At 33.0% G+C, this 12,947-nt stretch overlaps 1 protein-coding gene across 1 annotated transcript; it reads right to left on the bottom strand.

Moving 5' to 3' along the window:
* Nucleotides 1–6,135: 6,135 nt before the first annotated feature.
* On the bottom strand, nucleotides 6,136–9,012 carry LOC124938826. Its single transcript, XM_047479343.1, has 2 exons — nucleotides 6,933–9,012; nucleotides 6,136–6,621 (listed from the first exon to the last, which is right to left on the bottom strand). The coding sequence occupies exons 1-2, from the start codon at nucleotides 8,901–8,903 to the stop codon at nucleotides 6,514–6,516; spliced, it is 2,079 nt and encodes a 692-aa protein (XP_047335299.1). The 5' UTR covers nucleotides 8,904–9,012; the 3' UTR covers nucleotides 6,136–6,513.
* Between the last annotated feature and the right edge of the window lie 3,935 nt (nucleotides 9,013–12,947).

Genomic DNA, 12,947 nt, shown 5'->3' with positions numbered 1-12,947 from the left:
AATTAGAGTTTAAATCTCATTGGATATCACTTCACATTTAATAACATGTTAAGTGGAAATTGCTCTATATTTTTAAACATTTGTACATGTTTATAATGGATTTTTTTCCAATGTCAAGTGTGTTAAATGGGCCTTTAGTTGGGGTTTTATAGTTTTGTCTATAAATATCTCCTTTAACACTTTGCAAAAAAAAAAAAATCACTCTCAATTCCTTTGAAATTTCCTAGCAACAACTAATTAGATTATTGGTCACAAGTGTTGTCTGGAAATAAAAGAGTTCATCCACTTAAGTCAAGAAAATAACTATCTTTATAAGCTTCTTGATTTTACCTTTAATTTTTATCTTTTACATAATAAGAGTGCTTTTGTCTTTTCTATTATGTAATATGATTGTATGTATAATTATTAACTTTAACTTTCTGCATGATTTCTTTGTAAATATGTAAAACACTAATAACATGTAAATAAAATAAAATATAATTAAAAAACAAACAGAAAGTTCAAATTTAAATATAAGGTCCTTAACAAAAAAGAAAAATGCATTTTTTATAAAACCAAAATCGTCCATTTGGAAAACCCTAAAAAAACAAGAAAAACAATCTGTTTTTTTTATGTACAATTTTATTTTATTTATTTTATATTTTTTGAATTATTAGATCTTTGTATTTTGTATATATAAGATGTTTAATTATATGTTAATAAACTCTTAATTTAAAGGGCTATTTGAATTTGAAGAATCTAAAAAAACAAAAAACAAAATATTTGTTTTTTTATACAGTTTTATTTATTTATTTATTTTATAATGTTTTTGAATGAGTAGATCAAAGTATTTTGTATATATAAATGTTTAATTATAAGTTAATAAAGTTTATGAAAGTTTTAATACAATTTGGGATCCATTTGAATCATCAAAAATTAGTTAGAATAGGGTCAAGTCAAAACTAGAAAGAATAATAGGTATGCTCTTTTAGCAACTCTTAGGACCTATAGCCTGCATCTGAAGCTGACCCAAGACCGAGAACTGAGGACCGAGCTGCATCTTATTATTTTTTTATTTTTTTATTTTTTACTTTTTAGATTTAGGGTTGTTTGTTTGACATTTTTTTTATTTTCTTAGTTAAGAGAGTTGTGACTTGCTTGATCCTAGGTTAGAATTATTTTTAAAATTAAACCTTAACTAAAATTGAACTAACTTAGGCTTAAGATTTTTTTAGACTTAGGACTTTTTTTATTCTTGAATTACAATTCTTTTATAAAAAAAAAATAAAAATTAGAACCTTTATATAATTCACTAAAGTTCTTAAAAATCAATATAGACTTAGGCCAATTAAATTTGATTAATAATTTGCTTAGCTTTGGTTTTTAGAATAACTTTATGTGTGAATTATTTGCTTAGGTTTATTTTCTTATTTTTCTTTAAGTTTTATCTTTGTTTATTACTTTTTTGATTTTAATCTAATGCCAATCTTAAATGTTAAATGGAAAAATCTAATTTCTAAAACGTAAGGAGTTTAAAAGAAATACCAAAATTAATTAGTGGAGACCTTAGGGGCGTTGTGGGACATAGCGTCTAAAAAACTCTTTTCCACACGTAACCAAACGCCGAACCCACTCTCTTAATTTCCTAATTTTTAAAATTAAGTGGCGACTCTCTAGTCGTGAGGTTAATTAATATTGAAAAAGTTAAAGTAGGTCTATGACATACTACCCATTAAAAAACTCTCAATCTCTTCTTGTTTCTACGGGACGGTAAATTATGGAGTTGTCTACAAAACCTCGTTTTATAAACTTAAATCTTTCAAACCTTAAAATTAATCCCCTCACATTTTCAAAATAAGCTTTATAAAAAGTGTCCCAGATTTTTAAACTCGTCGATCAAAAATATATTTTTTAAAAAATCGATCCACTATGAACGCCAAGAAAACTGTGATCGATTTTAAAAACATTTTTTGATCGATGAGTTTGAAAAATCTGGGACGCTCTTTTTTTTAATTTTTTTTTTGAAAACGTAAGTAGAATTAGTTTTAAGGTTTGAAAATTTTAAGTTTATAAAACGAGGTTTTGTAGATAATTCCATAGTTTACATTTCCGTCGAATGTGGGAGAGATTGAGAGTTTTTTAATGGGAAGTATGTCATAGGTCTATTTTTACTTTTTCAATATTAATTAACCTCACAACTAGAGAGTCGCCAACTAATTTTAAAAATTCTTAAATTAAGAGAATGAGTTCGGCGTTTGGTTACGTGTGAGAAAAATGTTTTTTAGACCCTATGTCCCACAACGCCCCTAAGGTCTCTACTAATTAATTTTGGTGTTTCTTTTAAAATCTTTACGCTTTACTATTTAGATTTTTTCATTTAACATTTAAAGATTGATATTAGACAAAAACAAAAATAAACAAAGATAAAATTTGAAAATAAGTACAAATAATTCACATAAAGCTATCCTAAAATCAAAACTAAACAAATTATTAATCAAAATTTAATTGGCCTAAATTTTTTAAGAACTTTAGTGAATTATTTAAAGGTTCTAAAGTTTTATTATTTTTGAGTTTTTAAATATATATAAAAAATATTATAATTAAAAAAAAAGTTTTTAAGTCTAACAAAAAAAAATATTAATTCTAAGTTAGGGTAAAATTTATCATAACCTAGGATGAAACAAGCCACAAACTTAACTAAACAAATAAAAAAAATGTCAAAACCTAATTATTTTTTTTTTTAAAAATTATACAAAAATATAGAATAAACAAAAAGAAAACTGAAGAATACAGTCAGGGCCGCTAGCAGAGCGTCAGAAGCGCCTGCAGTTGCAACAGAACAAGCGTCGCCTGAAAAGCGCCGGAACTCTTGAAGAAGCGCTAGAAGACTGAAGAACAAGCCTCGCTATAATGGGTACTTCATTCTTTCAAATTTACACGTCTACAGCCTTAATTTTATCATTTTGGTAGTCCTAAATGACTCATTTTTCAAATATTTTTTGACTTAAAATAACTCATATTATTAATAAAAATATAAAAAAAAACAAAAAAAACAGAACATTATTGGAATCAAAATCAAGGAAATTATAAATCAATGCAAAAAAACACTAAGTTTTAAGCCAATTTTTGGGTTTCATCACTAATCAATGATCAAATTTATGCAAATCATGTTGGATTTCAAATATACTTGGACTGGATTGTCTCTAACACATAAGAATATCATAATAGGCAAGAAAATCCTACCTTTGACCGAACTTTAACTAACGTAAATGATGATCAGTGCAGAAAAGTCCATTTTTAGCCATTTTAGGATCAGTTTTCAATGTCCTTTGATCAAATTTATTTTTATTATGTTATATGTTGGATTTTTCTGGACTAGAATGTTCATAATACTTAATTGTAAATAATATACAATAAAAATCAATACTTGACCGAAAATTTATTACAGAAACTAAAAAAACAAGGCAGACAATTTAAATATTTAGTTATTTTTAAAGTTTTCTTTGAATTTTTTTTGGTGAAAGTGCTATTATTTTTATTCAAATTCAATTTATGTTAGAAATGATTTATTTACAAAATATGAAAACTAGTTCGAATGAAATTTGATTTTAGGCTTTTTAAAACATAGATGAAATTTGATTTTAGGCTTTTTAAAACATAGATGACCTATAAAGCTTATTTTCGTTAATTTTGATAATTTTTAAAGCTTTTTCGGTTCTAGTTTTATTTAAGTCTAACTTTTTTTTTGTTTCTTAAGGTTTATTTACATTACATAATATACATATTTATATAGAATTCACGAAATTAAAGATCAAACACTAAATATAGTAAAAAAAACATGCATTTCTTATAATGTGTAATAGACACTGCATTGATATATATATATATACATATATATATAAAAGAGGGATGAAAATTCTAAGAAAGAGACTTAAAACACAACCACACTAGTTGGTGCTCTTGCTTAGGTTTTTAAAGTAGGTAGTTTTTGTGGATAAATAGAAAGGGCAGCCTAGGGGCACTTGAGAGTGAAAATAGTGTCTCGGGTGGTATTTATAGGGAATTCACAAAGGAAATCTTAGGGTCCAAATGCCCATTTAACACACTTGATCGTTAGAATGAAGTTCCATTTAAAAATATGTCAAAATATTTTAATTGAGCTCCACTTGACATGTCACTAAATATCAAGTTTTATCCAATAAGATTTAAGATATTATTAAAAAAGATGTAACACTTTGTCATTTAATTTTTAAATTAAAAAAATGATAAAGTCTTCAAGCTCCCTCTTCAACTCTCTACTCTCCAATGGTTCTTCTCTTCCTATTTTTTTTTTATTATTTTGCTCCAACATTTCTCCTAAATCCTATAAAAAATAGAAGTTAATGGGAAAACAAAATGATTATTTCTTTTTAAAAGGAAATAATCCTATTTAATCATAAATAAAGGAATAAAGAATTTAAGAATAACAAACTTTAATTAAATTAATCTAACTTAATCTAATAAAATAAAATAAAAAACAACTAAACTAATTAATGAAAACAAAATAAAAAATATACTTAACTATTTTATTTATTTATTTTTTTATAAAAACCGGTAATATATATTTTGTAATTTTTGATTTTATAAATACCCAAGTAATTAATTAAATAAAATTTTGAATATTTTAAATATAATAGCTTCCCTAAGTGTTGAAACATAGATAAATTACTGTCTTAACTCACTAAGAATTCAAAATCAATTATTTCTAAAAACTCCATTGTTCTAAAAATAATTGTCTTTAAAATAAATCGTGCAATTAGCCCGTGAATGAATTCAAAAAATTTGTATAGACTCAGATTTATTAAAAATATAAACTATAAAATTGGAGAGGGTGAAAAATGAGTGACTACATAATAGACGACGAACAACCTCTGGATAGTCATCGATGAACCTGAACTATCTGATCGATCCAACATAACCGTCGGACCCTAATTTTTCCTTTTGTTTTAAACTAAACTCTATCAAATAATTTATATATACTCTTCTTTATTTAATTTTATAGGTTGGTCATTTGTATTTGAGAAGTAGTACTTCAATAGAAATATTTAGTAGTATTGATGACACATCAATAACAAATGATGATTATCGGGCGTAGATGAATCAAAATTTCTCAAAATGTATTGATGAATATATGGTATAGAAATTATTTATACATTTCAAGAATGAATCATTCTATTTAATTTAATATCAATAGTCTTTTTTTTTTATCTTACTTACATTTAAAATTATTGTGATGTTTTTTATTTTTTATTTTGTTTTTTTTCATTCCCTTTGTATTGTTTGAACGCCTGCATTCTTTTTAATAAAAAAACGACCTACTAAATAAAATGCACAAGCTGCTCGAAGGTAGATAACTGCATTAATTCTCTCTCAATTTTATTCAATTTATTTGTGTATAATATTGCTATACAATTTTCTAAATTCTGATGAAAGTTACATTGAGTGTACACTAAAGTACATGAAGATAAAACATGTACTCCAAGGGTTTAACTATTATTTGGAATTTGAATTTGTGTCATTCTTATAAAATGAAACTTAAATTTTGAATTATGTGTTCTTGAAATATCATAATTGGACTGTTTGAGGCATTTTTCAAATGAGCAAAAAGTTTGTCCTCTTATTTTAATGTATTATTTTATTTTTTTTAATTAATTTGTCACCACGTTCGTATATGAAATAATATTTATATACGTTTTGGACATATTTTTTTCGAGATTTATGCATTTTAATTTATCAAGAGTGTTTTGAGTGACTAGAAAATTTGCAATCGAAATCAAGATTTGAGAAAATCCAAGAGAGATAGATTTGATATTTATTTTTCGCTTAACTTCGAAACGATATAACTTTACATACATTTTATTAATTTAGACATATTTGTGTTTAAATTAATTTTTTTTTAAATATACACGTTCCAAACTGTTAAATATGACTTGAATAACTTAAAAATTTGTAAAAAATTACTTCATTTTATGAACATAAATTAATTAAGAAAAATAAAATGTATGTTAAATTAGATCAACCATAGTTAAATAACTAAAATTATGATAAATAAAGTCTAATGCAACTTAATGGACCCAAATAAGAAATGATTTTATAGTTAGAGTACATAGACTAACACACCACAATGATTATATTATCTAGGAGCCATGGAAAGGTTGGATTCTTTGATCTTCAAATTGAAAAAGAAGGGTCCTGAAAATTTGTTTCCCTTTCCATTGGTATATATATATACACCTAAGGTGATCCCCAAGAGGAAATAGGTCAATAAATACAAATAATGTGTGTTTTGTCAGATATCAGTTTTAACCAACCATAAAATACATATTCTTCTAATTCGAAAACAAAGATGGGTGATCCTAAAGCAGGTTTAGGGTTTACTAAGAGGATCAACATATAAACAAACGGGTAAACTGTCAACTATGCGTATGATAAGTCTCTTTTCAAGCATCTGCTCAGTATCGAAGAATGTCACTTCTTTAGTGAGAAAAAAGCAAATCATTCTATAAGACCACAACCTTCCTTTGGTTCAATTAACACAAATTCAACATAGAGATCCTTGAGAGCAATCATAAATGTGGTTATTAGTGGTCCCATTATAGCTCCCTGCAAATGAGTCCAATAATTTACACCATTTTAGTTCCAAAAGATTGATGTTCTTGAGATTTGAATATCAAATAAAGAGATACCCATAGCTGTCCTAAGCTATGAAAGTGCTGAAAATTACCAAAAACATGAAGAATAAAGCAAGGAAAAATAAGTACTTTGATAAGTTTTCAGAATTGAGATCAGGTTTTTCCTACCAAAGCTAGCACGACTCCACCTCAATCAATCCGTGTGAGTTCAATCGATATTACGGGTGGTTTTTGCATAATTGACAAATGATAATAAAGAAGTAGAAAATGAGATGAAATTACCTCCAACGCAGATGGAAATATTGTCATGCCACCAATGATACTGAGTCCAGTAAGATAAGGACTATGACCAGGTATTTCCTCCAAAATTTCAGTAGTTCCATAATCCATGAGCACAAGATGAATAATAGCTAAGCTAATTGCCAGAATATACCTACCTTCTAGTATAAATTGTAGAGCTGCAGGTATAGTTGATATCCAATAAGGAAAGATTGGGAATAAAGGATTGATAAATGCGAGTATAGCCGAGGTATACAAGAAATGTATTGAAAATAACCTAAAGAGAAGCCATGTTAAACAACCCTGAAAGAAAGCAACCTCAGCTGTTGCCAACATCACACCCGAAATGGCTTTATCAAGAACTTCAACACACTTAATCCTAGTCCTTCTCGAAATCGGTAGCATACAAACCACTTGTTGTGTTACTCCACCCGATTCTGATGTTATGAGATAATAAAGAACCCATATGAAAACCATCAAGTGAGAAACAAACCGGAATAGGCCAGCCGCTCCAGATACAATTGAGTAGCCGATTAAGACCATTATCCTTGCACCCCCACCGAGGACTGACTTGCTACTCGCGAGAACTCGTTGCATCACGTCTAGACCTTGAAGGGCGAATCCTTTAGCAATCTCAACCAAATCCTCTCGACTGATCAGCAACTCTCTGAAAATCGCTTCCATCTCTTCGTATATTTGGCTCCATTCGCGATTTCTTATCCTCGTCCTCAAGCTCAACAGCTTCTCCGTGTATGGAGATGGATTCATCAAAGCAGTCGACGGCTCGGCGTTTGCAGATTGGCCAATCACGAATTCTTTAATACCGTCCACGAATTCAGTCAAGTTATACTGCATTGCTAAGCCGTCGATCTTTTCAGATACAGTCTGGTAAACCTTTGCAGTGCATCGATCCACCATTCCGGCCACATCATTCTCTTCTATCCATTTCTTAACACCGATCTTCTCCGAATAATTACTTTCTTCCACGTGCAATTTCAGAGACATTACAGCATCCTTACCCTCAACTCCTATCTTGTAAGAAAAGAAAATTAAGGAAGACAGACAGCCAATTATCATTGCAACTATCACTCCAATGGCTACAAGAGTCTTCAATCTCTTCAATATCCCTCTGGTGAAAAATGCACTAATAGGCATCCTACGAAAACTTTGACTCCTGTAAGTTGAAACAACAGCCATCGTCGACTCAAATGAAGTTGAGGTGAACAAGAATCCTAAAATGAGCAGACCCAGAGATCCTAGGGACCCTAGCTGTTCGTACGCAATTACAAAAACCCAGAAAGACACGAGCCATCGTATCAATTTGGAGAAGCGGCTAGGCGAATGCTTGGACGACATATTATATTTCTTTTCTGATCTCCTGGGACGCAATCGGAGGCACAAATCTCGAATATCGACAAGAGTGGAGAGAAAACTTCGAAACAAAGCAACGGGGATCGCCAATATTGTGTCCATTAACCCCGATTCAAGAGGGCCGGACCAAAATGCAACAAGGGTTCGTTGAATTCCACGTAAAGGGATTGAACAAAGAATTCCCCACTGAATGGGTCTCGTATATTCTTGAAGGATTTTACCGACACAATAAAGTAAGAAAATGGCGAAGGCGAGACCAGCGTGGGCCATAGCGACGTAGAGAGCGAGGCGTACCTGAGGATCGCCGGAAAGTTCCTCTGCGGAATGCTGCGGCGATGGGGCCATGGGTTTCCGCGTTGAGCCCAATCGGAACATTTCTCGCCATGGTGGTGATGTATCCTTAGATTTGCTGTTTTGGTCTGAATAAGAGGCGGCGGCGGCAGGCTCTGTCTGATCGGCGATCGGTTTGCGAGGTGGGCGTGCGTGGGATTCAGGCGATAAATGATCGAGATTCTGCGAAATAGTAGGACTTGATCGGGAGACATCTTGCCTGAGGGGGGAAGACGAAGTCGTCGATGGATTGCTGTTCCGATCGAGCTCCATTTTTCTTTTCTAAAGATGAAAATGGAAAACATCAACAATAACTGCCACAACAGTCGTCGTCGATGATGCCATGCCCGTCTATTTTTGCCGCCAAATCAGATTCAACAAGAAAAAAGACGTGAGATATAAAACCTAAGACATATGAGATTTTAGATGTATATTTAAGGGAAATTTGATGAAATGGCCCCCATAAGCGGGAAATTTGATGAAATGGCCCCTCATAACAGGGGAAATTCTAAAAAAGGCCCGCGCCTGCTAATGTTGGCAAAAAGGGCCCTTTTGCCCTGCGAAATGTCAGAAATACCCCTCCGGCCCCAGTTTTTACGCTCATTGACGCGAATTACCACTCACGCGATTTAATCTAAATCGCGTGAGTTCATCAACGCGATTTAGATGAAACGCGTGAATGGCAATTCGCGTTTTTCAATGTACGTGAATTACCATCCACGCGTTTCATCTTAATCGCGTTGATGAACTCACGCGTTTTTAGATGAAACGCGTGGATGGTAATTCGCGTCTTTAGTCTTATATATAATTTTTCGGCCCTAATTTAAAACAAAACCTCCCCGATTCTCCCTCCCACTCCGACTTCCAAAACCACGTCTTCTCAACTGCCGACTTCCTTCAACATCGATCAAGATCATCGTTCCTCAACATCGTTCCTCGTCCAACATCTTCGACTTTCCACCGTCTATTCGACATCATCGTCTTTCCACCGTCTCTTCGACATATTCCGGTGAGTTTAGGGCTTAAGAGTTAGGGTTAGGTTTTGATGTGTATTATTCCGTTTATATTGATTTATATTGATGTATTTAGGGTTTAGGGTTTGGTTATGGTTTCGTTTATGTGTGTAAATGCTTTTAGGGTATATGACGAGTATTGTATCAGTGTTCTTATTCTGCATGCATGCATTTCACGTTTATTCATACATTTCTCGTTTAAGAAATGACATTTTCGTGTTTGTTATGTGCTTGTGAAGAAATGGTATTTAGGGTTAGGGTTTAACTTTTGCTACTTTACTGCACCTTAATAGAATGCCAATGAGACAAGTTTCATGTTTGTTATGTGCTTGTGAAGAAATGGTATTTAGGGTTAGGGTTTAACTTTTGCTGCTTTACTGCACCTTAATAGAATGCCAATGAGACAAGTTTCGATGTTATATTAAGAAATTTAGTCAACACTTGCTCCTAATTTGCTGTGCTGAATCAAAAGCCATAAATGATCCACACTGTATGTTCACTTTCTTGGACCATATTGCACTTGCTATAGGAAGCAAATATATCTTTCACTTTTACCTTGATTGAATGCATTTCTAAAAGTGGATCAAGTGTTAATATGTTTAATTGGAGGCTGCATCTAGATGAGTGTTCTTATATTGAATACATTGATTGTAAAATCCTTTTTGATGAGTGGATGACTCGGGAATATATATGTGCATCTATACACTAGATGCTATGATTGAACTGGAACAAACTATTTTCTGTCATTATTTCTTCTGTTCCATTTTTGTTGTTGGTCTTACTATTTAATTAAATACTTATTTTGTTTTGCTAATTATCATGGTGATCCCATGTTGTTCCTTGTTTTGTAGATGGAGTCCACTATAATACCCGAGTTTGCTGGTAGGGTATCTTGGAAAACCAATATGGGAAATATTGCAGCCAAGTTTGCAAAGATGAATCTAACTAAAAGGGTAGAGAAAACCCAATTCAGATTCTTATTCAAAGGGCACCCGTTACTGCGGTTCTCAGGAACGATTATACACCTCATGCTCCTCAGGAAGTCCAGCTCAAATTCTATGGAGATGAAGTTCCTTGTGAATGGAGAAGAGCTATGCTTCGGGATGAGGGAGTTTGCATTGGTTACAGGTCTCAATTTTGGGAGATTCCCTGCGGAGCAAAGGATTTTCAATCAGTTTGAAGAATCTCCAACTTTGGTTCTTAAATATTTTAAAAGTATTCCACTTATTAGAATAGCAGACCTTCATTCAAAATTCATGTCCTGCTCTGATAGGGAAGATGCATGGAAATTGGGGCTGGTATACCTAGTTTCCCATTATCTCTTTGCCCTTGACCCGAAGAGGATAATAAATAAGAAACTCTTCAGCATGGTCGATGACATCGACACCTTCCTCAATTTTCCATGGGGAAAGGTGTCCTTTAGAGCAACCATCAGGGGTTTGACCAAAGACCTTGATCGCTACAGGAAGCTATATCTGCAGAAGAAATATGCCGCCTCGGGGAAGAAGAACAAAGACAAAGACAAAGATGTCGATGTCGATGTTTCTTATACCGTATATGGGTTCGCACTAGCCTTACAAGTGTGGACTTATGAGGTGATCCAAACGTTTGTCCCCAATCTTGCAATTAAAACGACGCTTCAAACGGAAGAGCCTGTCTGCCCAAGGATGATACAGTACAAATCAAAGAGGAAGAGCACTGCCTCTGATCTTCACACTGCCCTGCAAGGCAAGATTGTTAAGAAAATGGAATTGTCTGAAGAAGAGAAGATCTTATATGCTGGGGATGACTTTGAAGATATGGGAGGTAATGTTTATGATGTCCTTTTTGATCTTGACTGCAGAAAGAGGAAACTTGGAGATATTGACGATGGAGTTCCTCATAAAAAAACTGTCATGAGCAAGAAAAGACAAATTACTCCAGCCAAAGCCAAACCTTCCACGAGAAGAACAACCCGCAACCCTACCCCAGCACCAGCACCAGCACCAACACCAGCACCAGCAACTCTTATTCTGTCGAGAGCGCCACGAGTAGAAAAGACAAAGACGAAGACGAAGAATCCTCTCCCCCGACTCCAACAGCAACAACTCCCCAGGATAGATGTAGATTGGATGAACTTTCGAAGCAGCTAAATGAATTCAAAACTGAAATGAGAGATGAAATAAGTCTCATCAAAACTGAAATGAGAGATGAAATAAGTCTCATCAAAACTGAAATGAGAGATGAAATAATTCTCATTAAACGGATGTTAAAGTAACTACAGCAAGACTTTTCCACACAAGGGGAGAAAAAGAAGGAGAATGATGAAGAAAAGGACGAGGGGGATTTTGAGGTGAACACTGAGGTATGAGTTTGAATGATGATAAATTTCGTGCATTTGGCATTTCTTGCATTTGGTCTAATTAGAAGATTTTTTCTTTTTTGTAGGATGGGAAGGGAGACAATGTTGTGCTGATTTTGGAGAAAGACAATGTTGGGCTTGTGGAGGAGAATGAAGTTGGGGTATGTATTTCTTGCATTTCTTGTATTTGGACTAATTGGTGCATTTCTTGCATTTGGTCTAATTAAAGGATTTTTTCTTTTTTGTAGGATGGGAAGGGAGACAATGCTGTGCTGATTTTGGAGAAAGACAATGTTGGGCTTGTGGAGGAGAATGAAGTTGAGGTATGTATTTCTTGCATTTCTTGCATTTGGACTAATTGGTGCATTTCTTGCATTTGGACTAATTGAAGGCTTTTCTGTTTTTTGTAGGATGGACAGGAGGAAGACATTGTTGGGCTCTTGGAGAAAAACAATGTTGGGGAGGACAATGAAAATGAAGATCACGATTTGTTGAACGAAAAAAATATTGAGGTATGCATTTCTTGCATTTGGTGCAATTCGCGCACTTTGCCTATTTCTTGCATTTGGACTAATTGAAGGGCTTTTTTGGTTTTTGTAGGATGGGCCGTTGTTGGAGATGGACAATGTTGGGACTTTGGAGGAGAAGACAGATGAAGATGGTGAAAAAAATATTGAGGTATGCATTTCTTGCATTTGGTGCAATTCGCGCACTTTGCCTATTTCTTGCATTTGGACTAATTGAAGGGCTTTTCTGGTTTTTGTAGGATGGGCCGTTGTTGGAGATGGACAATGTTGGGACTTTGGAGGAGAAGACAGATGAAGATGGTGAAAAAATATTGAGGTATGCATTTCTTGCATTTGGTGCAATTCGCGCACTTTGCATATTTCTTGCATTTGGACTAATTGAAGGGCTTTTCTGGTTTTTGTAGGATGGGCCGTTGTTGGAGATGGACAATGTTGG

Source organism: Impatiens glandulifera, chromosome 5, assembly GCF_907164915.1.
Source record: "Impatiens glandulifera chromosome 5, dImpGla2.1, whole genome shotgun sequence".
Classification (NCBI taxonomy): domain Eukaryota; kingdom Viridiplantae; phylum Streptophyta; class Magnoliopsida; order Ericales; family Balsaminaceae; genus Impatiens; species Impatiens glandulifera.
The sequence above is the reverse complement of the archived record's forward strand: the minus strand, read 5'-3'. Positions and strand labels throughout refer to the sequence as shown.